The following is a 25205-nucleotide window of genomic DNA, read 5'->3' on the forward strand; positions in this document are numbered from 1 at the left end:
AAATTCAAAAAATCTGTTCGCTTCTTTATTTTATTTTTTTTGTTTACCTTTGTTTTTCTTTTTTAATTTTTAGTTTATATTTCGGATTGAGATGTAGGGCAAATTTTATTTACGTGATACAAATATCCGGCCGGTGGGTCCCCAGCCTGTTCTCATCCCCCGGCAGAGCCTTGTTAAGGTTATGTTTTTGTAAGTTTGTAGTGCGCTGATTTTCACAATTCAAGTTCCACGGAAGTTAGCCGTTTCCTACATGTAAAAATTGTCCGGAAAAAAAATAGATCAGAAGTCGTTAAATTTAATTTTGTAAAGATTCCCGTCTGAGTCCAACGTCCGAAGGCCGGCGGGAGGTATTTTTCAAGTAAATAGGACGAAAGAGGAAACAAGCGGCCATGGGCGTGCCGAAGTTCTTCCGATATATATCTGCCAGGTACCCTTGCATAATAGAACACCTGAGAGAGCACGAGGTAATATTTACCAAAGAATGCCAAACTATAATAATAATCGAAGAAAAAAAAAAAAAAAAATTTACTTAATTTCCAGCTGCCCGAATTCGACAATTTCTACCTGGACATGAACGGCATCATCCATACTTGTTCGCACACCGACAAAATCGAATCTTCTCTCCCGGAGGAGGAAATATTCAAAGAGATATTTCGTTATGTGGAGGTAAAACAACAACAACAACAAAAATCTCTCATTGTTAAATCAATCTCGTTTTTAGCTTCTGTTCAACACAATCCAGCCGAAGAAGCTGTTCATGCTCGCTGTCGACGGTGTAGCACCTAGGGCAAAGATAAACCAACAGAGAGGACGGAGGTCAAAATAGTCAAAACCATCTTAATTCGTCCCTTATTTTTCTTCTTGAATGTTTTTCAGGTTCAGGACGGCCAGGTCGGTCGAGGTGGAAAAGAAAAAGCTCATGAAGAAGAACCAGACCGTCCCGGAAGAATTGTTTGACACAAACTGCATAACCCCGGGCACAGAGTTCATGGCGAGGCTTGACGAACAACTTCAGTATTTTATCAACTATAAAATCACGACGGACAAGAAGTGGCAGAAGCCGAAAATAATATTCTCTGGCGTCCATGTACATAAATGATTTTTAGTTTAAGAATGAAAGTAAACTAAATATCCCTGAACATGACATGAATTATTGACGAGTACAATAACCACCTGGGCTAATGAATGACCTTTTTATTGACTGACATGACGGATTGATAAATGACCAACACATTGACCATCGAACTGAATGACTACTGATTGACCGTTACATTGACCCCCCCTTCAGTATTATTCACACTTACAGATAATTGTGAAATCAATAAAATGACTCATTAATTATTGACCATCAGACTAAATAGTAAACTGAACAACTGATAAGTTGCTGATAGATCATTACAGTAAACAGAATAATATACAGACTGACTTATAGATAAATAATCAATTTATCGACCAATACAGTAACCATCTGGCCCAACAAACAATCATTTCAATATAGAATGAACGACTGATACATTTACCGACCTGACAAATTGATAAATGATCAATACATTGACCTGAATGACTACTGATTCAGCATTATATTGTCCTCCCCCAGCGTATTATTAAAACTTACTGTTCTCGATGTAAAGAAAGGCATGTTTTCATTTTCTTACTCATAACGTGATATTGTATGTTCACAATTATTTATAAATTTATGAAATTGTTTTTTGCCTTGAGAAAGACTAAGTATATAATCGAAAGCTTAGCATTAAAACAAACCCTTGCTGTTTATCTTGACCACAAACCCGATAACTGAGAGCATTGAATTAACTGGTTGATAAACTACATCGCTGATTAAAAATTACAGAAAATTGTGTAATTGATAAATTGACTCATTAAATATTGACCATCAGACTAAATAGCCAACTGAACAACTGAGACTGGCTTATAAATAAATAATCAATAAATTACCTGATGAATTATTGACCAATACAGTAACCTTCTGGCCCAATGAACAACCATATTAAAATTAGAATGAATTACCGAAACATTGAACGACCTGACAGATTGATAAATGACCAATACATTGACCATCGGACTGAATAACTACCGATCGATCGTTACATTGACCTCCCCACCCTCTGCAGTATCATTTACATTTAAAGAGAATTGTGTTATCGACAAATTGACTGATTAATCATTGGCCGCCATACTACACTGTCAACTGAGCAACTAATCAGTTGACTGATAACTGCTTGATCATTGCACTGACTAGAATAATTTATGATTAATAAATTAACCGATGACTATTGACCATTTCAGCCATCACATGATTGGTGGATGGAAAGGAATAACCGAATTAAATATAGAATGCCACCTGACCTGATGACAAAGCGTATTAAGATGATTGACTGATGAATAAATGTCCAATGTTTTTACCACCCTGACAGAATGACAAATATTGACTGATAACTTTTTGACCAAAACTTTGGCTACCTGACCTCAACGATCCAACTGAATTTAATTAATGATAAACTGACCACCTTGTCTGATAGTAAATGACTATTGAACCAAATGACTGACAATTTAGATTATGTAGGTTATAGATTATTTAAGTCAAATAATTCCTGTCATACAGGACTCGAACCATTGTTGGTGACACAGACGAAGGTTCCAACCTCTAAATTAATTTTATTTTTTATATTGTTCTCAATTCAAAAGTCAAGAGCCTCAAGTCAGATACCCTGACCATAGTCCCCAAATATAATTTATTTATATTTGTGATTTTATATATATTAATGATTGATAAATCAATCTTACTGATAAATGATTGAACAACCGATCGAATGATGCATCGGCTGAATGGTTGAATGATATGTTGACTACCTGCTTTATGACTTGAGGCTGTTGGCCTAATAGTTCATTGGCTGAATTAAACTATTGAATTACTGTCTGTAAATGATTTTTTGATTCGTATTTTTTCAAGGTACCCGGGGAAGGCGAGCACAAAGTTATGGACTACATAAGGTACCTGAAGGCGCAGGACGACTGGGACCCGGACACGTCGCACTGCCTCCACGGGATGGACGCCGATCTCATAATGCTCGGCCTGTGCACGCACCAGCCGAATTTCTCCATACTCAGGGAAGAGGTGACGTGCGGTTCAATACGTCTGAAAAGGAAATCGATCGAAGTTTTTGATTTCCTCCACCTCTCATTACTCCGCGAATACATTGACCTCGAGTTCAAAAAGTTGAAAGACGTTTTGCCTTTTCCGTACGAATTAGAGAGGATAATCGACGACTGGGTAAAAGGATTTTATTTTATTTATTTTTTAAGCAAGATTTTTATAATTTTTTTTCTCTAAATTTAATACAGATCTTGATGTGTTTTCTTATCGGTAATGACTTCCTGCCCAACATACCAACTTTTTACATAGCAAAGAACATACTTGCCACACTGTTTGAGAAGTACATCGAAATCCTTCCTACACTCGGAGGTTCGTTTTTTTTTTTTTTTTTTTTTTTTTTTTTTTTTTTTTTTTTTTTTTTTTTTTTTTTTTCTTTTCTTCTTCCTCTAAATAATTTGGAGGTTTGTGTTTTAAGTTGTTATTTTTTGAATTTTGACTTTTTTTGTTTTTAAGGCTACATCAACGAATACGGCACGCTCAATTTGGAACGCTTTGAGAAATATTTACAGAAAATGGCCGTCTGGGAGTTTGAAGTGTTCAAAGAGAACTTCGGTTTGTTCCAAGTCAAGGATATGGACCAGGCCAATGAAAATGCCGGTCAGGTTGTAAAGGTAAACTCAACCGTATGTTAAAGCTTCAATTAATACCTGCTAACTATAAAAAAGAATTAGAAACTATTAAAACCTTAGCAAAAAACAACTGGTATCAAAAAATATTTATTGATAGGTTGCTAGTTAAAAGAATAAAAAAATTAACTTTAAACGAATCAATAATAGGACTCAGCCACCCCACCACAAATGAATCATTAGGTTTCCGTTGTTTGCCATACATTGGCGAATTATCGGAAAAAGTTAGTAAAATTTTTAAACAAGAAGTACGGATTCACTTAAAAGCATCCTCTAAAACCTAAAGAAAAAGTAGACAACTTGGCAAAAAGCGGGGTTTACCAACTCAATTGTAATGATTGTGATATTAAATATGTAGGACAAAGCGGTAGAGAAATAAAAACAAGAGTAAAAGAACACTTGCCTAAATTGAGCAAATTTTTTGGAATTTAAGGACCATCTAAAAGGAACAAAACATAATTCAAATCTAAATACAAGAGTTACATAATTTCAACAAAGAGAAAGAACTAGATTGGTTTGAGAAATTTGAAATTAAAAAATGTAAAATTGAACATGGTGATAAATGCATTAATAATATAACAGATTTTGATCTACCACCCATTTTAAATATGTACATAAATAATATCAAACATCCAAATAATTAAACTAATTATTTTAATTGTTATTATTTTTATAGTAATTTAATAATATTAAGTATTTACTATTATAATGTTTATTTGTGTTATAATTTCTGCATTTCGTACGTTCAAATTGAGTGCCATTAAAAAAATCAGCTGCTAATTTGAACGTCGTGTTGGCGGAGGTATCAGCGGGTTCATTTTGGCAATTTATGTCGAGAGATTTGGTTGTAGAAGGAAGTCCTTCAACCTGATGATGAGCTAAAAGGCTCGAAATCGAGATCGTTGCAAAACAACTTACTGAAGTAGGAACTATCTTTTTAAAAAGGATTTAACGTATTTCCTTCAACTTCCTTTATTTTCTGAGGAAATTTTTGACTTATTTAACTTTCACCCCATTCCAGGAAAATTGAAAAATGAATTTGTTACAATAATATCAGATAAAAATTATGCGTTAAAATCGAAAAATAATAAAATTATAACTCTTAATGGAGGCTGTGTTAAGCGCAGGGTATACCAATGTTAATATCCACTCATCAAGATTACTGATCAGAAGAGATCAAGATTCCTGTACGGTAGAACTACTGTTGACTGGAAACACTACACTTTGCAAATTAAGTGAACTCACAATCGAGGATAATCAACTAATCTTTACTTTCTGGCGATATTCACAACCCCTGATAACATCAAGATACAAGATAGTTTCATTGAAACATCAACCTATCAATTTCACCAAAGCAATCTTCAGGGATATCGTGAAACTACGGAACCTAGCCTAAAGAAGATTTCGCCGATTTTAACTCAATAAACATGTCCACCTCCATGCTAACCTATCCAACCATATGGACATGCATACTGTATATTAATTGTAATCATCATATGTTGTACAATTAGCTATAAGAAATTAGAAAGATATGTGAAATTATCTGTTTACAACGCTTAGATACAGGTGTCATTCCTAGTATTATAGTCAACACTTTCTCCCACCCAAGAGATCTAATTATTTATTTCTATATTTTTAATTACGATTCCTTGCCTAGAGCTTGATGAGAGTACATCGTTAAATTAGGTTAAACTTGCTCTTGTAACTTCAAATAAAGTTTATTTTTACAAAGGAATCCGCAGTTCAAGTTATTTAATATTAAATAACATATATTAAATATATAACTTCAACTGCGGATTCTTTTTTAAAAGAAACTTTATTTGAAGTTACAAGAACAAGTTTAACCTAATTTAATGATGTACTCTCCTCAAGGAATCGTAATTAAGTTTTATCTAATTTATTGTTATTTATTATTTATTGTTTATTATTTATATTAGACATTGTTTCTTCTAGAACGAGCTTGACAGTGAAAGGTGGAACATTAACGGTACAGAACTGGCCAAAATAATCCGAGATGCTAAGGATCATGTAAATAAAATGTTTAGTAAACAACATGAATTGTCACCCGATGAAGATGGCAATAGTGATGATGAAGAGGCTTACAGGGCTGAATTCGACTTAAACAAGAAACACTACTATTTAACCAAATTTGAGGACAAACTGTCCAAGTAAGCCATTTATTTATTTACTTTTTCATGAGGTTTTTTTTATTAGTATTATTATTTAATTAGTTATCTGTTTATTTTTATTATTTCAATTTTTTTTTCTCAATCATCTTTGCATAAAAATTGTAAATAATATGGATAATAATAATTTTTTTAAGGGAGGAAGTTTCTCAGACTGTCGAGGAATATGTAAAAGCGATCACGTGGATGCTCACGTATTATTACAAAGGCTGCCAGTCATGGTCATGGTACTACCCTTTTCACTACACGCCGCAGCTGTCCGACATGCACAGCTTCAGTGACAAGGTGTTCACGTTCCCAGACGATGAGCCTTTACAGCCGCTCCAGCAGCTTGTCTCTGTCCTCCCTTCCCAAAGGTGAGCTTTTATTTATTTTATTTTTATTTATTTATTTATTTTTTTAATGAAAAGTTTAACAATTATCCTTACGTTACAACCGGTAGCCCGTGTTACACCTTCCTTTTGTGGCTTCAATATTGGCGGTAGCTCCGTGGGGAAGGGGGATGTGTTGTTGTGACACAGTCGTTTTAACGAGAGACAAGTCGTTTGGGGGGGGGGAATCGATTTACTAATATAACGTCAGGCGCCATGGTACTTTTTGTGAAGGGTCAACCCAAGGAAAAGAAAGAAGAAAGGGGTGGGGAAAAAAAGAGAGAAGGAAGCACAGGTATGGTTCCCATGGTGAAACTTATCCGATGTAGCCCTTCTTGTCCCGGTGAAGTCGCGCTTCCACCCAAATTATGGGAATTAACTTTTTTACTAGATGAGTGGAAATCCATGAAGGTCTAAGTGCTGTTTGGAAATTTTTCAGCAAGTGAGATTTTGTTATTATTTAAATATATTTATTATAAATTAATTTTTTCTGTCCTAATGTTTAGGGATGGTTAGGGACTACTAATACATAAAGAGATTGTAAAGGTTTATTCATTACTATATGTTTAATTATTTTAAAAATGAAATATAGTTTGCAGAAAGTTCTATCTGCATAAGCAATTTTCCTTCAAAACTCTCAACGTCCCCAGTTTAGTGGCTTACAAATGATCTAAGTGCCACAATAAGTTTACTACTCTTTTGAGAGGAGTATTATAAAATGTGTGGTGATTAGTGACTGTTAATTGATAATTATTCAGAAATTGTGAGAGCCCACTCAACACGACACACAAGAATGGCACAACTACTCAGAAGACAAACACTTTGAGCCCTGAAGATGATCTCAATAAAGATCGAAACGTTGGCACGATAAAGAAAATGTTTTTCTGAAACCTACATCACACCAGACCGCATCTCACAATTTCTGAATAATTATAAAATGTGTTTTGTGTGTTTATGAGACTGTGTGTGTATGAAATAGGGAGATGTGCATATACACCAGTAAAATATTGAACTTATACCTACTTACCTTAAAGCTATTATAAAAAAGATGATTAGGGTTTAAACTATGAATAAAAAAGAGAAAAATTACAAGTAACTTATTATATTTAGAACAAAATATACATTTTTTCTTTTACATGAAGCTAATACAAAACAGATACACTTAATAACTAAAGTGTCATATTATCAGGTTTGATAGAGAATTATAAAAAGAAGGGTGTAAGATACTTTTCCGTGTAGATCCTTCAGACTTCAGGTTGCACCATGTGCACCGTGTTCAACTTACCGCATTGTAGATCGTAATTTCTTTCCTATCCGTATGGAGCCCACCGCTACCTGCGATCGCCTCTGGGTCAGGATCATTCAGGCCACGAATTGCTTCTGGCTATTCACTTCTCACCTAGGCTCAATTCAAATATATATTGCCCATTTTCGTAGTTATTCTGATCTGAAGTTGATCCAGATTTTTGAAGGCTTCTGCTCTCAGTGGATGCGGCCTTAAGAAAAGGAACTAATGTGTGTAACGTTTAGTAAAATTTTTGCATTAAACCTGTTAACCGTTTCTGTTGACAATCCACCTGGTCTCTTCTAAATAAACAAAATGCTTTTGCAAAATCGTGTACAATAAAATGAAAGTGCGAACCTCAGCCTGGTCACAGCTCATTCCATCCCTCGCACAGGCAAAATCTCTTCTCAAAACAACATGAAGAAAAGTCCCATAAACAGAGAAAAAGGTCCTTTTTTTTTTTCTTTTATCAACTTGATCGAAATTTGTTGGAAATTTGAACATCACCTGTCCTCTCTCTCCCTCACTCATTCAGGCCACCTCATGCATCTTCAAACTCGTTCAACAATGCCGAGGGCATCCTCATACAAGCTGAATCCTTTGTCGCCCCAGTGCAAAAAATAAAAGCAAACTATTTTTACCCTATTTACCATTTGTAGCAAAACATAACCTATGAAGATGAAACCTTTGGACGGTTCCCCTCACCAGAGCTCTCAACCGAGACCACCAGCTTTTCCTCCGATGGGTTCATAAAACACATTACTTTTTGGTTTTTATCCTCCACGCTCCGCCTTTCATTGTCTGGTGTCAATGCAACTGCCAGCATCTGGGTGTAAAGTTATGTAACATTTTATCATATCCTATGAAAATGAACTTTTTCACTGTTTACTCATTCATGCTGCCGCTGTCAGTCCAGATCACTTCCCCCTGGTGGATTTATACAAGACATGCTTTTCATCTTTTACCCTTTAGGCCTGCTGTACATCATACAGTTTCTATAGTGTCGGGTCCGCCAATTTCAGATATTATTGGGGTTTTAAACAGATTTTTGTCTGCCTGCCTCCAAATTTGGTTATATGTGTGTAAGGTTTTTGCAACATTTTCATAACCTAGAAAGGTGAAACCTACTCATTCCACCACTGTCACCCCACAGTCATTCCCCTCGTGGATTTCTTCGAGGCATAGTTTTTCATCTTTTACCTTGCATGATGATCTGCTTTACATCATCCAGTATCAATGTTACCTTGGTGTGCATTCTACAGAGCTCCAATGTTAAAGAGATTTTAAACAAATTTTAGCCTCCAATGTCAAATTTGGCTATACGCGTGTAAGGTTTTGTAATGATTTCATAACCTACAAAAGTGTAACTTTTTGACTGGTTATCACTCACTTGAACTCTAAACCAAGACCACCTAACTTTCCCCGTTTGACAACTTTGACAGACATCAATGAGATTTCACAGTTATTCTTACTTGTTCTTTATTTTTCAGCCATAAGCTTTTGCCTAAAGCCTTCCAGCATTTGTTGATATCACCGGATTCACCAATTTCCAGCTACTACCCTGTAGACTTTCAGTTGGACTTCAACGGGAAGCTGAACGAATGGGAGGCCATTGTGGTGATTCCTTTTATTGATCAGGTTTGTTCGATCTTTTTTTTTCGATTTTTTAAATTTTTTTTTATTTATGTACCGTAAATTAATGTTATTTTGATACAGGAGAAATTGGTAGATGCCATGGCACCATATTACAAAGATCTGACAGAAGAAGAAGTCCTCCGAAATGGTGAAAGGCCATTGTTAATATATTCATATTCGGCCGAGCCCAGTGGGACGTTCAAATCGCCAGGTTATTTCCCAGATATTGTATCGAACCGGGCAATGTCTGTCTCTTTGTCGAGGAAGGAGCTGATCATCGACGAAGCGAGGCTCATGGCCAGTATGGAGCCACGTGTCAGCAAGGGCCAGCTCTGCCGGCTGAACACGTTTCGCGATGTCAAGCTAACGACGAGGCTCGAATACGGACGAGTGTACTTGTCGAACGTGTCATACCAGACGTTGATGCTCCATATACACAAACGCAACATCAGCATGGTGATGAGCTGGTCGGATGAAAATCAGCCCTCCGACGATTTGGACGCCGAGGTGGAATGTGATACTGACATTGACAAATTGGAAGAAATCGCGGTGTCCCTCATCGCTAAAGAAGTCTTCGTAAATTGGCCTCATCTCTCTCGTGCCTTGTAAGTAACCAGTATGAAAATACAGTTATTACGTTTTTACTTTTCAATTATTGACTTCCTTTCCCAGGGTGGTATCGGTTGTGTCCAAGACGCATAAATTTATGAAAAACGAATCAGGAGAATTGGTGAAAAAAGAACTCAATGCTTTGGAAAGATCAATATTCATATCACAACTTACAGAAATAAAACATAAGTAAGTAGTTTTAATCTTTTTTTTTTCTTTTTTTTAAAAATAAATATTTAATATTATTTATAATTTTAGGTATAAATCAAATCAAGGAATTGTACTTGGCCCGGTCCAAGTCATCATCCAAGTCAGAAAGAACGAGGGCAAAAAGTACGAGTTCAAGTCAGACGGTAAAGTAAACTTGGTCTACAATGTAAGCATAAATATCTTTTATCCAGTTTTTAATTTTATTGAATCATCTACACTTTTTCAGTGGTCAACAACGCTCACGCCCGTACCATATGAGTTGGTTGTACAGTTAGACGGCTACTCGTACGACATCACAAATGCCGAAATGGATCTCAACGAGGTTTTCGCCCCAGGTGACGTCTGTTTCTTCCTTGGTAGCCAGTATTACGGGGCCAAAGCAACCGTCATAAACGGCAACGTCAACGGCAAAGTGAAGGTAAACATTGAAGTGCCTCCTGAGCCCAATTTCAGCGGCCTCGTCACCGATGGTGAGGATTCTCATGTTAAATACTTATCAGGTAAGTTTTACATTCATAACCTTTTCATGTAAAACATACTGCGTAACATTTTATGAACAATAATTTATTTATCATAAATTCAACAGCTTCTCAAATGTCTCAAATTCTACTGACGATGGGAGCCAAGGCGATTGCACATTTCGCCGGTGCTGTGATTGTGAACTCTCCCACCATGGGAAAGATGAATATTGGATTAAATTTGAAATTTAACAAGTTCAAAAAACAGGTGTCTAGTTTTTTCTTATTTTATTTCATTTATTTATTTATTTTTTACAATATTTATCATTGTGTTACAAAAAGATCATTGGGTATTCGAAAAAAGTCGACAATAAATACTGGAAGTATTCAACGGGAGTGATGAACGTGTTGACCGAATACCGAGACGCTTTCCCGAAACTCTTTGAACACGCTGAAATGGTGCATGACAGCAAGCTTAACCTCCAGGAGGTGTACGGTGAAGACGCTGACGAAAAAGTGGAAGAGATATTGGAGTGGGTGAATGAGAAAAAGAAAGAGTTGAACTGGAGCCAACTCAAGAGGATGTTTGGGAGCAAACTCCTGATGCCAGCGACAATCGCGAAAATGGAAAACGTACTCGCGCAAACATCCTCGAGAGGGATCGAACCTCATTTCGTCGAACTCGTTGTCCGTCCGCATGACCTTTACATTGTAAGTTGTTGCTTCTGTTCTGAACCGAATTATCTGAATTATTTTTATTTTTTATTTTTTTTTTTTAAATTATTTCAGCCAGAGCAAAAGGTACCGTTGAAATGCATCGATATGTCCACCTCGGTCGAGCTGCTTGATAGAGTCGTTTTTGTAGTTAAGAACCACAAGATCCCTCTCGGCAGTAAGGGAACAATAGTCGGTAAGTTTAAAAAAATTATCTTTTTTACCGTTCTACCAATGCATGCTACTCCACGAACAAAACATCAGCAGTAACAGAGGGATTGAATAATGTAATTTGTCATCGAACATGTCGGATCTGATAGTCATTACAGATAATCGTATATCAGAAAGCATTCGTGTCTTGTCCAACTGTCAAATCTGGCAATCAGGATGCAGGTTTTTTTTGGGGGGGGGATTTTTTTACCTTTGAAATTTGTTTTATTTATTATATATAATAATAATATAATTTATTATATATAATAATATAATAATTATATATTAAAAATATATAAACTTTTATGTAAATATACTTTATATGTAAATTTTGTTGTGGGATGTTTATGGTTTAGGCATAGCTTTAGGTAAAGGTTGCAGTTCGAATTTTGCAGCCCTGCATACAAAAACACTGGTACTCTGAGGGTTGATATGACCAGGGATAATAGGAAAACCTCAAATTTATGACTTAGAAGCGTTTTCTTCTATCTGCATACCAATCAGCACAGTATCGCATATGGTAACATACTTAAAGTTTATTACAAGTTGGGTCCATTATTGCTTGAGTTAGCGTTCAGGTTCCGTTTGTTACTCGTCTCAATGGACTGATGGTCCCCGACTGAACAATTCTACGATTTTTTCCAAAAGGAAAACAAGAACCGGGAAAAAGGAAATATACAACCACACACATCAAATAAAAAACTATAATTTGACCTTTTGAAATCCGATAAAAGTTATATTTACAAAAAATGTTGTGTGATAGAAACAAACCGAAAAAAATATCTTGTTAACAAAAAATAAAAAATTCCTCTTAAGAACAAAAAAAACAACACAATTTCAACCTTAATCAATTTTTTAAAAAAATTTACAAATGCGATTAATTAAAAGAAGGAGCGGGCACACTCCCTGAAGGAACAAGGATTCAGGAATTTATAGGAAATAAAGTATTTTGGCTCACCGTTGTCAACTTGCTCGTGTCCAGTCACACAATGCCTTCTCCCCGCTTTTCTTATCCTTCTCCCGGGGAAGAAGGTCCCCACCAGGGTTGCTTGTAAATCAATTTTGCACCCTTACACGTTGATGCTTTGTTCCACTATTGAATCGTATTCTATGATTTTGTCTCTCAACTTTTGAGCGAATTGGAAAATTTGTCAAAAATTTTCTATTGTCATTCCTGTTTTTTCGTTCTGTTATTCTTGGTTGAATCTCTAGAACTAAACAAGGGAAGTGGGCATCTGCAGATGAGTGAAAGTGCTTGGCCTACTCCTAGCCAACTCCTGCCCAACTCCTACTGACTCCTGACCAATCTTAGACTAATCCTGGCCTACTCTCAGCCAACTCGTACAGACTCATGACTACTCCTCTCTTAGTCTAATCCTGGCCTACTCCTAGCAAACTCTTGCCTGACTCCTAGCCAATTCCTGGCCTACTCCTGCCTGATTTCTACTGACCCCTAGCCAACTCTTAGCCTACTCCTGGTCAACTCTTAGACAACACCTGGCCTACTCCTGCCCGACTTTTACTGACTCCTGGCCTACTCCTGCGCAACTCCTACTGCCCGCAATGGATGCCCCTGACCATGACCACTCAGCTCTGGCAGCTACCCCACGAGAGCTCTCCAGTTTTTCTTTTGGATTGTAATTAAGCCAATCAGTCAAGGTGAAAGTGGGAAACCAGTCTAGCTTATTAGTCCCACCAGTCTAGTCTAGAAATACTGTTATGATTCCTTGTGACCCGATTGCCTGTTTTTCTTTGCCAGTTTGGTGTCCCTTAATCCAGGCATTAGCTGATCCTGGGGGTCGAACAAAAAGGCGACTTGTTAGCCCGACAGTACATATTTCCTTGGCGATAACCCGAGAACGGTCCACATCTTCCAGTCATAAACACCCGGGCGCTTTTTATTTCGCTTTGTATAGGGTGTGTCTGGGGGTTTTGTGGAAGGAGTAGACTCTCAGGATTTGGGGACACTTCCAATGGCCCAAGTCATAAATACTACACTTTCCTGACAAGTAGCCAAAATATTCTCTTTTGCCCATATGAATATTTAAAATATATTTTAATCCCCATAGAAATTTGTTGAAGATTCTCTTTTTTGCAATCTTAATAGCTTTTTTTTTTTTAATTTAAATCGTCGTTTGTCAATGTAGATAGTGAAATTGTATATAAAACTGTTTAAATTTAATTTTTTTATTTATTATAACGGAAGCCTATGCCGGTTGCCGATTTCAATCTAGAAGGCAGTGGTTTTTTTTGTCCCCTCCCTCCATTCATACTCAAGCGTTGTGTAACCTTCCAGTTTCCAGCGGTTTTCAACTCCGTCGCCCTACCTCTCGACATTTTACGCCCAGAGTTCTCATACAATTTTTTTTTAACAAAAAAGAAAAACATAAAATTATTGTAATTGTATATGAAAATTGTGAAATAAATGATTGTTTTTTATAAAGGAGAAAAATGCGTTGTTCTTTTGAGTAATCAGTAATTCGTCCGCGGGGGAATCGAAACCGTTGTCGGATAACAGGCGGGAAGGTTTGTTTTTCGTTGATCGTCAGTGTGAAACCTTTGTATTATTTTCGTCAGAAAGGCTTTTTTCTTGAGAAAAGTCGACTCGTTTGCATTTTAAATAATCGTTCGGAGGAGATAGTAAAAAACAGAAGTTGAAAATAAAATAAAAAATTCTGTAACAGCTTGAAGAAAAGCGTTTGACAAGGTAATGGAGAAAGATTCGGTAAATTTGCGGGTTATTCGCCGGTGAAGAGGTTTTGAGACATGTTCCTGACCTGTTCCGGCGTGCTGTCGACGTTCTGATCTAGTATGGCGAAAGACATAGCTGAAGAGTTCAACGCGTCACTGTCTGATCTGAGGATCAACAGCAAGCCACACATCAACATGCTGACCATGCTCGCGGAAGACTACATAGAGCACGCCCCGGTGATAGTGAGTGCAGTCGAGACCCACCTCCACAGGGTGAGGGACGACGTCAAACTTCCCGTCCTCTACCTAGTCGACTCTATAGTCAAGAACGTCGGTAAAGACTACATATCACTGTTTACGGAGAACATCGTGACGACATTCTGCACGGTGTTTGCCCGTGTCGATGAGAAGGTCCGATCGCAGATGTTCAAGCTGAGGCAGACTTGGAATACTATATTCCCGGTTAAGGTGATGTATGACTTGGACACGCAGGTTAAAACGCTCGACCCGGCTTGGCCGATCACTGCCACCTCGCCTTCCGTGCGGATCCACGTCAACCCGAAATTCTTCCAGATGCAGAGTGATGGCGATGTGATGCGGGAGGAACTGTTAAAACAACAAAAGGAACTTCTTGAGCTTCAGAAGCGCAAGGTTGAACTCGAGCTACTCCAAACAAAGGCGATACTCGAGGAACAGCAGAAGAAATTGGAAAATAAGACGGACACTCTTGTCAAAGAGGTCCAGGCGAATATGGAGAAGGTTGTACCCAAGGTGTCCAGGGATCCTAGGCTCAAAGCAAAGCCCAAGGGTGAAGAGAAGTCCCCGAGGAAGAGAAAGAGCAAAGACAAGAGAAAAGAGAACCACAAGAAACAACAAAGACAGCTTCCGGCACGTTCCGCCCCTCTCAAACCCCTCGAAGTCGAAACCAATGAGAAAATCGAAGATGAAAAGCACAAGGAAAAAGAACCGATGGAAACCGACCCGGTCAAGATCCCCGACGATCATTGCGACTCGACTCGAGACGGTTTTGCGACTACAAAAAGGAAAATCGAAGATGACAAAAAAGACAAAGAATTAGACTCGATCGAGCAGTTATTCGGTGATGAAGACGTCGATCTCCGTCAGATTGCAATAATACCGGACTACACTGAAGGCAAATGCTGGGCGACTATAAAAAAGAGCCGTCCTGAAGTTAAGAAGTTCAAAAAGTCACGGTCGTTCAATTTCAACAATGAAGACGAAGACTCCGAAGAACCTCAGGAGGACAATTCGAATTTGATAATAAAACAAGCGGAAGAACAGTTGAATGAAGGTAACATAACTTTTTCACAGTATAACCATATGTTGAAAGAAGTCATAACGATGAATGAGGAGAAGAAGTTGAAAGAGGCTGTATTGAAGGATAAAGAGGAACCAAGGAAGAAGTACGAGACGGAAGGTCCGGAGTTCGATGATAAAAGACGCTTCTCACAGAGGGAATGGAGACGACCGATAAAGCGCGTCTTCAACCGGTGGGCACCACAGAAGAACTACAGGTTCAACAATTTCCGCTGCAGGGAAGTTCCACCAGCCGATCCACACGTCCTCGATATAATCGCAAAAGACACGATGCATACCATCGACATCGACAGGATACCACATCAGGTCAGATACTACGGCGAGACTGCAGTGATCCTTCTTTCCTGGGATGATCCGAGAGAGCTGACGTTCCAGCCGGGCAATGGCCGGATACTCATCAACGACAAAGTCCTCGTGCTCCCTTTCAACGCGCCGTACCGTGAGGTCAACATAGAAGGTGTAAGCACTAAAATAAGATTTGGCGCTCCAACCCGTGAGTTATTCATTGATGGTATATTCTATGAGGCGAGCTTCGGTGGTCCGCCCGTGCAAGTCATGATCGGAAATCGTTACCACTCATTTCAGCTTTTAGGGCCTATGCCACAGGTCAGAGTTGGTACGACCCCACGCACTGACCTCGTAGCTGGGAAAGTCAATTTAATAGTCGACGCAAAGCATATTTTTCCGATTTATTTAGACGCCAAGCCGCAGAGGTTCGATATCGGCCATGTACCTTACATACTTCGTTTTGTCGAAGCACTTCGCACCGTTGTAATCAATGGGGTACCTTTCAACATAGAATTCGGTGGTAATTTGCCCGTTCCTATGTATTTCCATGGTGAGAAGCACTTTTTAAGGTTCTCCGTCCTTCCTCCTGGCGTCAAACAGGGTTATGTTAATATAATAAACATGGAAGGTGGCAGGCTGCCGACACCACCACTCGCAATGATGGCGCCTCCTCCCCCTCCCCCTCAGATAACTCCTGTGTTGCAGGAATACTGTACAGCACCGTCTGAAGACTTAGAACTCCTCGTGAGCCGGCTTACGACGACGTCTCAGCCCAGGAGCCAGTATTCGGTAAAGGCGAACGAACCAAAAGAAAATTCTGTGATAAACGTAAGCGAGCTTTTAAAGAAATTGGTCGAAGTCGGAATCGTACCGCCCGTACAGGAGGAAAAGGAGAAGGTGAAGCAAGTGGATTTTTCAAAACCGGACAGCTTGAAGACAAATCAGCCAGGTTTAATCGCAATACTCTATTCGGGGATACAGTGCAGTTCCTGTGGCGTACGATTCCCGCCTGAACAGACGGTCAAATACAGCCAACACCTCGACTGGCACTTCAGGCAGAATAGGCGAGACAGGGATACGCTGCGCCGTGTCCAGTCGCGCAAGTGGAACTACGACATAACCGACTGGATACAATACCAGGAGATCGAGGAGGAGGAAGAACGGCCCGAGAGCTGGTTTGAAATACAAGAACGCGAGACGGCCGCAGCCTCCGAGGTCGAACAGGAATCCTCTGTGCCTGTCATAGATGACAACAACTCCTGCAGCGTATGCGGCGACAGGTTCGACCAGTTCTACAACGGTGATAAAGAAGAATGGCAGTTAAAGAACGCAATGCGCCTCGAAAATTCCCTCTACCATCCTTTATGCTACAAAGAGCACGATTTCAATTCGGACGCAATTGAAATCGAAGTCAAAGAGGATCGAGAAACAAACCAGGATGACGACGACGACGACATCCTCGAGATCAAAGTGTTAGAGAAAACTGTCGAGTTTTATGAGCTTTCTGACGAAGAAGGGCCGACTTCGCCGGCCAAAAAGGAAGATTCGGATGACGAAGTCCATTTCTCGCTCAATAGGGTGAAACAGGAAAAGATCGAGATACAACCTGCGCCTGTCGTAACATCGTCGATTGATGGGAACAACGAGCTAGCTGAATCCACCCCGCTAGTCGTACCTAAGAAGATCAAGATCAACATAACGTCCTCGCTCTCGAAACAGGACAGATCGGCGAAGAAGGTCGAGGAGAAGGAATCGGAGAGCGATGAAGAGATCAATTTCCCTTCTTCAGTCAAACCAGACATCGCTAAGGCGCAGCTTACCGTTTTAGATCCACTGTCCATCGGGACAGAAATATCAGCCCTCTGTAGCATAATGTAAATTGTATATTATATAAATAAAACCTTGTTTTGTTACCTTAAGTCTTACTTATTATTTTTATAAAAAGATCTAGTGTTATTAAATAACTATTGATTTTGTAAATATTAGCTTTAATAATAATAATATAAAAAAAATCAAAAAATTAGAATGAAGATGCTCCAATATATAATAAAAAATAAAATAAAAAGTAAGTATTACTAGTTTATTAATAATATGTTGTATTAATTTAATAATTTTAAATAATAATTATTTTGGTATTTCACTGTGTAAAATTTTTGTTTTTGATTTTTAAGGGTGGAGTTGCGACGAAGACGAGCATGTTATGACGTACGATGTACTATTCGACGACGAGATAAAGGAGCTGTTCACCTCGAAGAAGAGTGACTCGAACGTCTACGTAGTGTCAAAGTACAGCTGCCTCAACATAACGAACTGGATGAAATCAAATCCGGGTGTGTTCACTTATATTTTAAAACAAATTAATAATGATAATTTGATTAAATTTTATTTGATAAACAGTCAACACGGGGAAGATGCAGACGGAGCCCCAGCAGCCGAGCAGGAATGTCAACTTGAACGTGAACAGCCCTGTACAAGAGGAGAACTGGCGAATAAAAGGTTACTAAACTAAATCCGTCTTTTTTTTTTCTTTTTTTAATTGATATTAAAATAAATTATTTTAATTTTTTTCGCAGAAGTCAGCCTTCGTCCTGAAATGCCCCTGGACAATAAAAAGCAAAAAGGTTAGTTCTTCGATTTTTCCCTTTTCTTTTTAACCATTACCGTTTTATTGAAACCACATTAGAAAAACAGTCGCATATATGCTACTGTTATACTCTGTACTATGCCATATTTAGAGACAGAAGTCGCACAATAAGGAAAGCTGCGCTTTTGTCTCTTTTCAAACGGGTACGGGTAATGTCGTGTACACACAAAATACAAGTTCGCTGATGTATTTAGGATATGGGGTCTCCCTTAGTGACAACGGGATAAAGGATGGGGGATGAATACATATAAATACATGTTCTGTTATTACTTAAGTAAAATATTTATTTTTTATCCCCCCCCCCCAATGATTTCTTATCTTTTTTTCAGATGTTAGCCTCAGACCTGAAGCACCACCAACCCTCGACAACAGAAAAAACAGAGGTAATTATTTTCAATATTTAAGTAATATTAAATAAGAAATAATTATGATTTTGTTTTAAAATCTAATTTTAGTACAAATCAATCCGCCTCTGATGAAGAACACACAGGAGAACAACTGGAGGAACAATGGTAACGTTTTTTTATATTCATTTTGTATTGCAGTCAGTCTCAAAAACCACAAATCACTTCTGGCACCTGAGCCGGACAATTTTATTTTCCATTTACTAAACTAAGAAACTAATAATGGACAGTAGAAGAAGAATATAATTTTTTTTATTTAGAAATCGATTAACGGTCACTAATCACCACATAATTTTTTTTTCTTTTCCCCCAGGTGTTCTTCTGGGCAATGAATTTGCAAAGAAAGGTGGTTAGTAAAGCATAAGTTATGAGTCGTTTTATTATTTAATCTTTTTATGTTACTTTAATTTTTTTTCCACAGCCTGCGCTGCTGCCCCTGCGCCGCCGTTCGACAAGTTCATTCCATCAAAAGGTTCGTTTATTTTTATTTTATTTATTTATTTATTTTTTTAAAGAATACCTTTAAAATCTCACCAATGGTTGTGAAATAATGTGGTCTACTGATAGTGGAAATCTTGGAATGGATTATGTCATATATTCTGTTATACACTAGGCTCTCGTTATCCCTGTGGTATACATACCGAGGCATCTTTACTTATGATTTTGCCCTTTTTCAAACCGCCTTTTATGCTTGGTCAAGGTTACTCCATGCAGTTCGCCTTCACCAAAATCACTTGTGATCACACCTTCTCGACTTTTCCAAAGCCTTCGATTCCATTGCCCACTCATCACTCTAATCCTATTCCTTCTCTAATAGTACTCTCCGTTCCAAGGCACTACCTCGCAGAGTGTGATAGGTATGCTAGGTCTAGATTTGAAATCTTTGAAGGACATCACCAAATCACTCCCCCGAGATAAAATGGTCCAAAATCTTGGCGTTTATGAACAAGTCCAAGAGGTTTATGCAGGACACGTGAGCCGACCAAGTCCCGGACCTTTTAGGGATGGGGTACGAGTCTACCCAGGCATTTAACCCCTCGGGTCTTGGTCGCCTACCCTGCATAATATATATACTCTCCGTTCCACTTTTATCTCACCAGTCGTCTCTAAGCCTTCACTATAACCAACTGACGTACGCCCTCCTTCCTTCTATTAAAATCTGACATTCCCCAAGGCTCTAGCATCTCTCATAATTTTTAATATATAAATTAACGACCCCTCCGACTCCATCTAGAACCTTTACCACCATTTTGCAGACGACTCCCAAATTTACCTATCCTTCCAACCCTCAGGCCTACAATCGGCCATCCTAAAGATCCAAAATGACCTTCATTCCATTACATTATATTTAGTGGTTTGATTGACCAAACTACTTCTTTTAATTAATTAATCTTTTTATGTAAGGTTTTGGTTGAAAAGAAAAAGCTAGTATCACGAGCAGGATTTGAACCCAGGTCAAAAAGTTGGTGGGTTTGAATCCCGCTTGTGTCACCAGCTTTTTCTTTTCAACCAAAACCTTACATAAAAAGATTAATTAATTAAAAGACTTAATTCTATCAATGAATTGGCCTATAAAAATTTCCTCACTCTGTCTAAATTGGGCATAATGTCAAATCCCTTCTCTCTCTATAAATAACCGGCCCCCTTTCGTACTTCCGTCAAAACCCTTGTGATTATCCTCGACAAAAAGCTCTCCCTCCTGGCACCCTCAAATTTCTCATCAGTCCTGGCTTGTCACACACTTCTCCACCCGTAAACTCCTATCTTTTCCTTCTTCCATTACAGTTGGCATATGGGGGGGGGGCTGAAGTGCATCATGTGCCATGTCAGATTCGTGTTTGGCACCCCTCTATGGTCCCGGGTGTCTTGTCTGTATTTGGATCTTTCCTGGCTCTCCTCTTCCTTCATTTCTTAGCACTTTCTAGCATCCTTCCTTTTTCATTGTTTTCATACATGTCGTCCTCAGTACCATCATCCAATCCCTCTAATTTAAATCTTTTCACCACTCCTTTGAAACATCCTTCCTGATCCGCACTCCCTAACTCTGGAATGCCCTCCCTCATTCTATTCATCAAGCCAACTCTCCTAATTCCTTCAAATCCCATCTTTACCCAGCTTTACATTCCAGTTTAAGATGTTTTCATCAGCCCCTCGGAAAGTAATTGTCAGGCCTAAGAATTCTTGTCTACGTCTGTGATGAAGGTGGGTTCTGTGCCTATGTTAGCAATGTTTAACCCTTCACCAGTGAGGTAATCTGATAAGGACTTGGCCATTTTCTCACAACTTCCCTTAGCACTCCTCCATGGCCCCGTATCCAACAGAAGGCGGATTCAACATGCCGTTCAATCAGCCTCTGTATGGGTTCCATAATTTTGGACACCATATTAGCGAGCTATTGAAAGATCCGGGATGAAAAAAGTTGTGAAATCGGACAATTCTACGAGATTTTGAACTTTTCTTTCTTTTGAAAAAATTAAATTCTTGCAGTTTACACAAGGAAGGAACCGTGGCAGCCAGACGTCATGTCCAATTTTGTAAACGCTAGAGGTTCGTAGTTTTATTTCTTGTAAATAAAAACAATATTAATAATTTTTACAAAATTCGCTTACATTTTTTTTTTTTTTCGATCAGTTCCTATCCACGGTTTTAACAAATGGAGGACGCAAGAGCCAGGTAAACTGAAATTTTTAACTTTTATGTCAAAACATACTTTTTTAATGAATTATTTAATATTATTAATTATTTGTTTTATTTATCGTATAGCAGGTGTGAATAACGTAACAAAGTTTTTCTCGTCGTACAGGAACAACTCAGGCGTAAGTAGTTTCCTTTCAATTTAATCAACATTGATTTTTTGAATCTGTGCAAGTTGACTAGGCAATTATGTTAATTAATTATTAATTTTTCAGTTAATTAAGGTTTTTAGTTGAGATAAAAAAGTCTGTGTCACGAGCGGGATTAGAATCCACGATCTCCGGCTAGATACGCCGCTGCTCTACCACTTGAGCTATCGCGACCTCGATCCCCTCGGACACTAACTTCCCATCTCAACCCCACCTTTTGAATTTTCCCTCCTTTTTGCCATTTTTCAAATGTCGTGTAATCTTTATTTAGAAATCGTGTGATGCGGTCTGGTGTGATGTAGAAAAACATTTTCTTTATCGTGCCAACGTTTCGATCGTTATTGAGATCATCTTCAGGGCTTGGGATTTACAAACATTGTTTACTTATTACAATTACATTTTGGATGTGGAAAAGTGAATTTATACAATGCAAAATATATTTTATATATTCAATCAAATTGTAATATGTAAACAATGTTTGTAAATCCCAGGCCCTGAAGATGATCTCAATAAAGATCGAAACGTTGACACGATAAAGAAAATGTTTTTCTACATCACACCAGACACCATCTCACGATTTCTAAATAAATATAGATTAACGGTCACTAATCACCACACGTCGTGTAATCTTTTGATTCTCAGCGACAAATTAAATGGCCACAGAGAGATTTAGTGAAAATATACTTCATTTTAACTTATTAAATTCACCAATTTTCGTGGTCCACTTGACCAATTAATATCTCTCAATTGATAAGGTTTTAGTTGAGGTTAAAAAGTCAGTGAATCCCGCTCGTGACACTGACTTTTTAATCTCAACTGAAAACCTTAATGAATTGAAAGATATTAATTGGTCAAGCGGACCACGAAAACTAGTGAATTTAATTATTAATATTTTAAAAACAGAAAGTGGAAATATTTAAAGAATTCTTACAAGAGAGAAAAAAAACATTCGTCGGCACAAACTTAATTGCATTGTGTAGCTACTTTCCAAACTGCCATCAGTGCAGGAGAGCTAGCAAAAGAACAAACCACATATCTGCAGTCTAATAAATTTGATTGTTGTTTTCAAATATTTTTTGACTGTTCGAGCCCAAGCTAAAACCTTAAAAAGAAACAGAAAGCTTAAAAGCAAAAACTGGGGGGAAACATTGGTTTCTTCCCTAATGTCACGTGCGAGATACTTTTTTGTTTGTTTTTTATTTGATTAAAAAAAAAAAAAATTGTATAGTCTTAATAGTATAACTGGGTAACAAATTTACTTTTTTAACGTCACAATCAATATCTACGCTGATTATTATGACATAGCACAGTACAACATTACAATTTGGCAACTTTTGCACAAAACAAAAAACACGAGAATCAATGATAACAAAAATAAACAAATAAAATCATAATAATGCTCAAGCCATTAACGAACTTCATAGCTAAAAATAGAACGCATTTGCCTTAAGCTAAGACACCTCCATACTTTTGATACAGATTTGTTTTATATAACTGCTCTGTCTTGGGACGTCCTCGTTTGGTATATAGCATATATTTAATTTTTTTTTCCTTTGACTACCTAGGTGCCGGAACATGCCAGCAGGATGTTCGCTGATTCGGTACAGCAGCCCAAACAGCAAGAAGTGATGCAGAAAAAGACAGCCGACTCCGAATTCCAGGCGATGTGGAACCACTTGCAAGTAGGTGACATTTTTTCTAAAAGATTTAAAGTTTGAAAGTATATTTTGTTTAAAACGTGTTTTTTGAAATATCAAGCAACAGAAATTGCCTGAGAGCCAGAGACCGCCGTCGTTCCAACCTCCAATTAACATCGTCAACGAGGTAAGTCATCTTATTTTAAAAATATAATAATAATAATAATTTGTCTATTTTATTTAGCAAACGAACGCCCTAAAGAAAGTGCTGAAACTCAGCGATGACGACGATCAATCAAAGATGCCAGCTTCAGTTGAGCAGATGAACTTAAGGCCTGCCCCTACGCTGAATGCTCAGGTCCCATGCGGCCATAGGAACTGTATCGATGATTTCATTAAGATGTGTCAATGTCTTGATATGGCGTATCCGGTGTTCAGCTACGTACACGTGAACCAGACGAAATTTGTCTACTGTATGCTGCACTTTGCCGATGGATCGGAGTTCAAAGGGCCACAGGCACAGGATAAAAGCACGGTATAAAGTTTTCCACTAGCGTTTATTTCTTATTATGCGTGATTTTTTAAACTTTTTTTTTTACAAATGCAAAGGCGGTCAGTCAAGCGGCTTGCCAGGCATTACGGTTCCTTGAAAATAAGCAAACGAGGTTACAAATGAAGCCACCCTTGCTGCCTTCTCCACCTCAGCAATGGTGTCAAAATCGAAGTAATAATTTTATCTTTAAATAAAAAACCTGATAAATTTTATAATTAAACAATTAATATTTTTATTTATTATTAATATTTAAAATCAGTTCCAGATACTAAAATAGAGGAGAAACCAATACCATCAAACAAAGTGAGTGTAATTTTTGTAGAATGTAGGTGAAAATAGTGGCTAAATGTTAATATCGCTCTGTTTGCAGGAGTTGAGTTTCAGTGAGGCGAAATTCGTACCGTTCCAAGTGCAGAAGAGCTTGGCTAGGTCAAAACAGCCAAAAGTCAGCTCCAACGGCCCTAAGAGCCAGCCTCTGCCTCCGCCGCAACCTGACCAGCCAAAGCCGGTCAAAGCGGCCTTCAAGAATGTTGATGTTGTCAAACCTGTCCCTAAATCGGTGAGTGAAACACTATTACGGTTTAGTGTGAAAAGAGAGGGAAGGGTTGATTTTTGAAAGAAGTGAATATTTTGATGGTAACCTCTATAACTGGTTCAGAGGGAGAAAGGAAGTGGGATTGAGTTTGGGGTGAGTGAGTGAGTGAGTGAGTGAGTGTGTGTGTGTGTGTGTGTGTGTGTGTGTGTGTGTGTGTGTGTAAGCGAGGTGAGAGTGAGGGAGAGAGACGCAGGGTATATTTTTCCCCCTTAATAAATATTAATACCATAAAGTAATAGTAAGTAATAAAGTAAATACCATGGTTTGTATGTTGTACACATACACATCCATGTTTATAGAGAAGGAACACACTAATGCATTTTCCTCCCCTCAGCTGTCAAAGCAGGAGGTGTCGATCCGCCCAGCCGGTGTAAACGCAGCAGGCCGGGGAAGACGGCGTCTTGCAGCCAAATTCTCGATGGCATCTGGCAAATAAAGGAGAACGTGGGGTGAAGGCCACAAACTCAAACCACACCGGTTTTTTGTTTTAATTAAAAAAAAAAACTTGTTCTATGTGATGCCGTACTTAAAAATTATTAGACAAAAATTAAGGCATTGATTTTATTTGTGAATATAACTTTTTTAAATACTGTTTTTCTCATTTCTTTTTTTAATTGACAAAGATTTTTAACCGAGAATAAATTAAATCACTTAATTGTAAATGTGTAAAGTTGAACAAATTTGTAATATAAAAGTGATTATTGATTGAATAATAAAGAATTGATGTTTTTTGAGA

General features: G+C 38.0%; 2 protein-coding genes across 5 annotated transcripts; both read left to right on the top strand.

Annotated features, from left to right (window-relative positions):
• Positions 1 to 120: 120 nt before the first annotated feature.
• On the top strand, positions 121 to 25205 carry LOC106667311 (5'-3' exoribonuclease 1-like). Of its 4 annotated transcripts, XM_014395182.2 has the most exons (35): positions 125 to 252; positions 310 to 464; positions 541 to 666; positions 722 to 816; positions 877 to 1087; positions 2969 to 3289; positions 3361 to 3481; positions 3626 to 3783; positions 5752 to 5966; positions 6122 to 6340; positions 9131 to 9278; positions 9357 to 9880; positions 9948 to 10073; positions 10143 to 10260; positions 10321 to 10594; positions 10681 to 10820; positions 10895 to 11263; positions 11342 to 11462; positions 17965 to 18123; positions 18191 to 18289; positions 18367 to 18414; positions 18767 to 18820; positions 18893 to 18949; positions 19155 to 19190; positions 19263 to 19313; positions 21329 to 21388; positions 21473 to 21514; positions 21605 to 21657; positions 23250 to 23366; positions 23443 to 23508; positions 23566 to 23856; positions 23931 to 24045; positions 24134 to 24177; positions 24245 to 24433; positions 24804 to 25205. In XM_014395182.2, the coding sequence occupies exons 2-35, from the start codon at positions 390 to 392 to the stop codon at positions 24903 to 24905; spliced, it is 4944 nt and encodes a 1647-aa protein (XP_014250668.1). In that variant the 5' UTR covers positions 125 to 252; positions 310 to 389; the 3' UTR covers positions 24906 to 25205. The 4 variants fall into 4 exon arrangements, with proteins under 4 accessions (XP_014250670.1, XP_024080842.1, XP_014250669.1 ...); XM_014395184.2 differs by having other exon boundaries at positions 121 to 464; positions 23449 to 23508; XM_024225074.1 differs by having other exon boundaries at positions 124 to 464; positions 21608 to 21657.
• On the top strand, positions 13704 to 17712 carry LOC106667312 (pre-mRNA cleavage complex 2 protein Pcf11-like). Its single transcript, XM_014395186.2, has one exon. The coding sequence runs from the start codon at positions 14288 to 14290 to the stop codon at positions 17669 to 17671; it is 3384 nt and encodes a 1127-aa protein (XP_014250672.1). The 5' UTR covers positions 13704 to 14287; the 3' UTR covers positions 17672 to 17712.

The sequence above is a fragment of the Cimex lectularius genome, unplaced genomic scaffold (assembly GCF_000648675.2).
Source record: "Cimex lectularius strain Harlan isolate CLEC.00 unplaced genomic scaffold, Clec_2.1 scaffold10, whole genome shotgun sequence".
Taxonomy (NCBI): domain Eukaryota; kingdom Metazoa; phylum Arthropoda; class Insecta; order Hemiptera; family Cimicidae; genus Cimex; species Cimex lectularius.

Excerpts from the sequence above, each read along its gene's own strand:
- LOC106667312 (XM_014395186.2), top strand. The coding sequence starts at position 14,288 with ATGGCGAAAGACATAGCTGAAGAGTTCAACGCGTCACTGTCTGATCTG.
- LOC106667311 (XM_014395182.2), top strand. The coding sequence starts at position 390 with ATGGGCGTGCCGAAGTTCTTCCGATATATATCTGCCAGGTACCCTTGC. Across the intron at positions 3,482-3,625 it reads AATCCTTCCTACACTCGGAG|GCTACATCAACGAATACGGC; the intron begins GTTCGTTTTTTT and ends TTTGTTTTTAAG. Across the intron at positions 21,515-21,604 it reads ATGGAGGACGCAAGAGCCAG|CAGGTGTGAATAACGTAACA; the intron begins GTAAACTGAAAT and ends TTTATCGTATAG.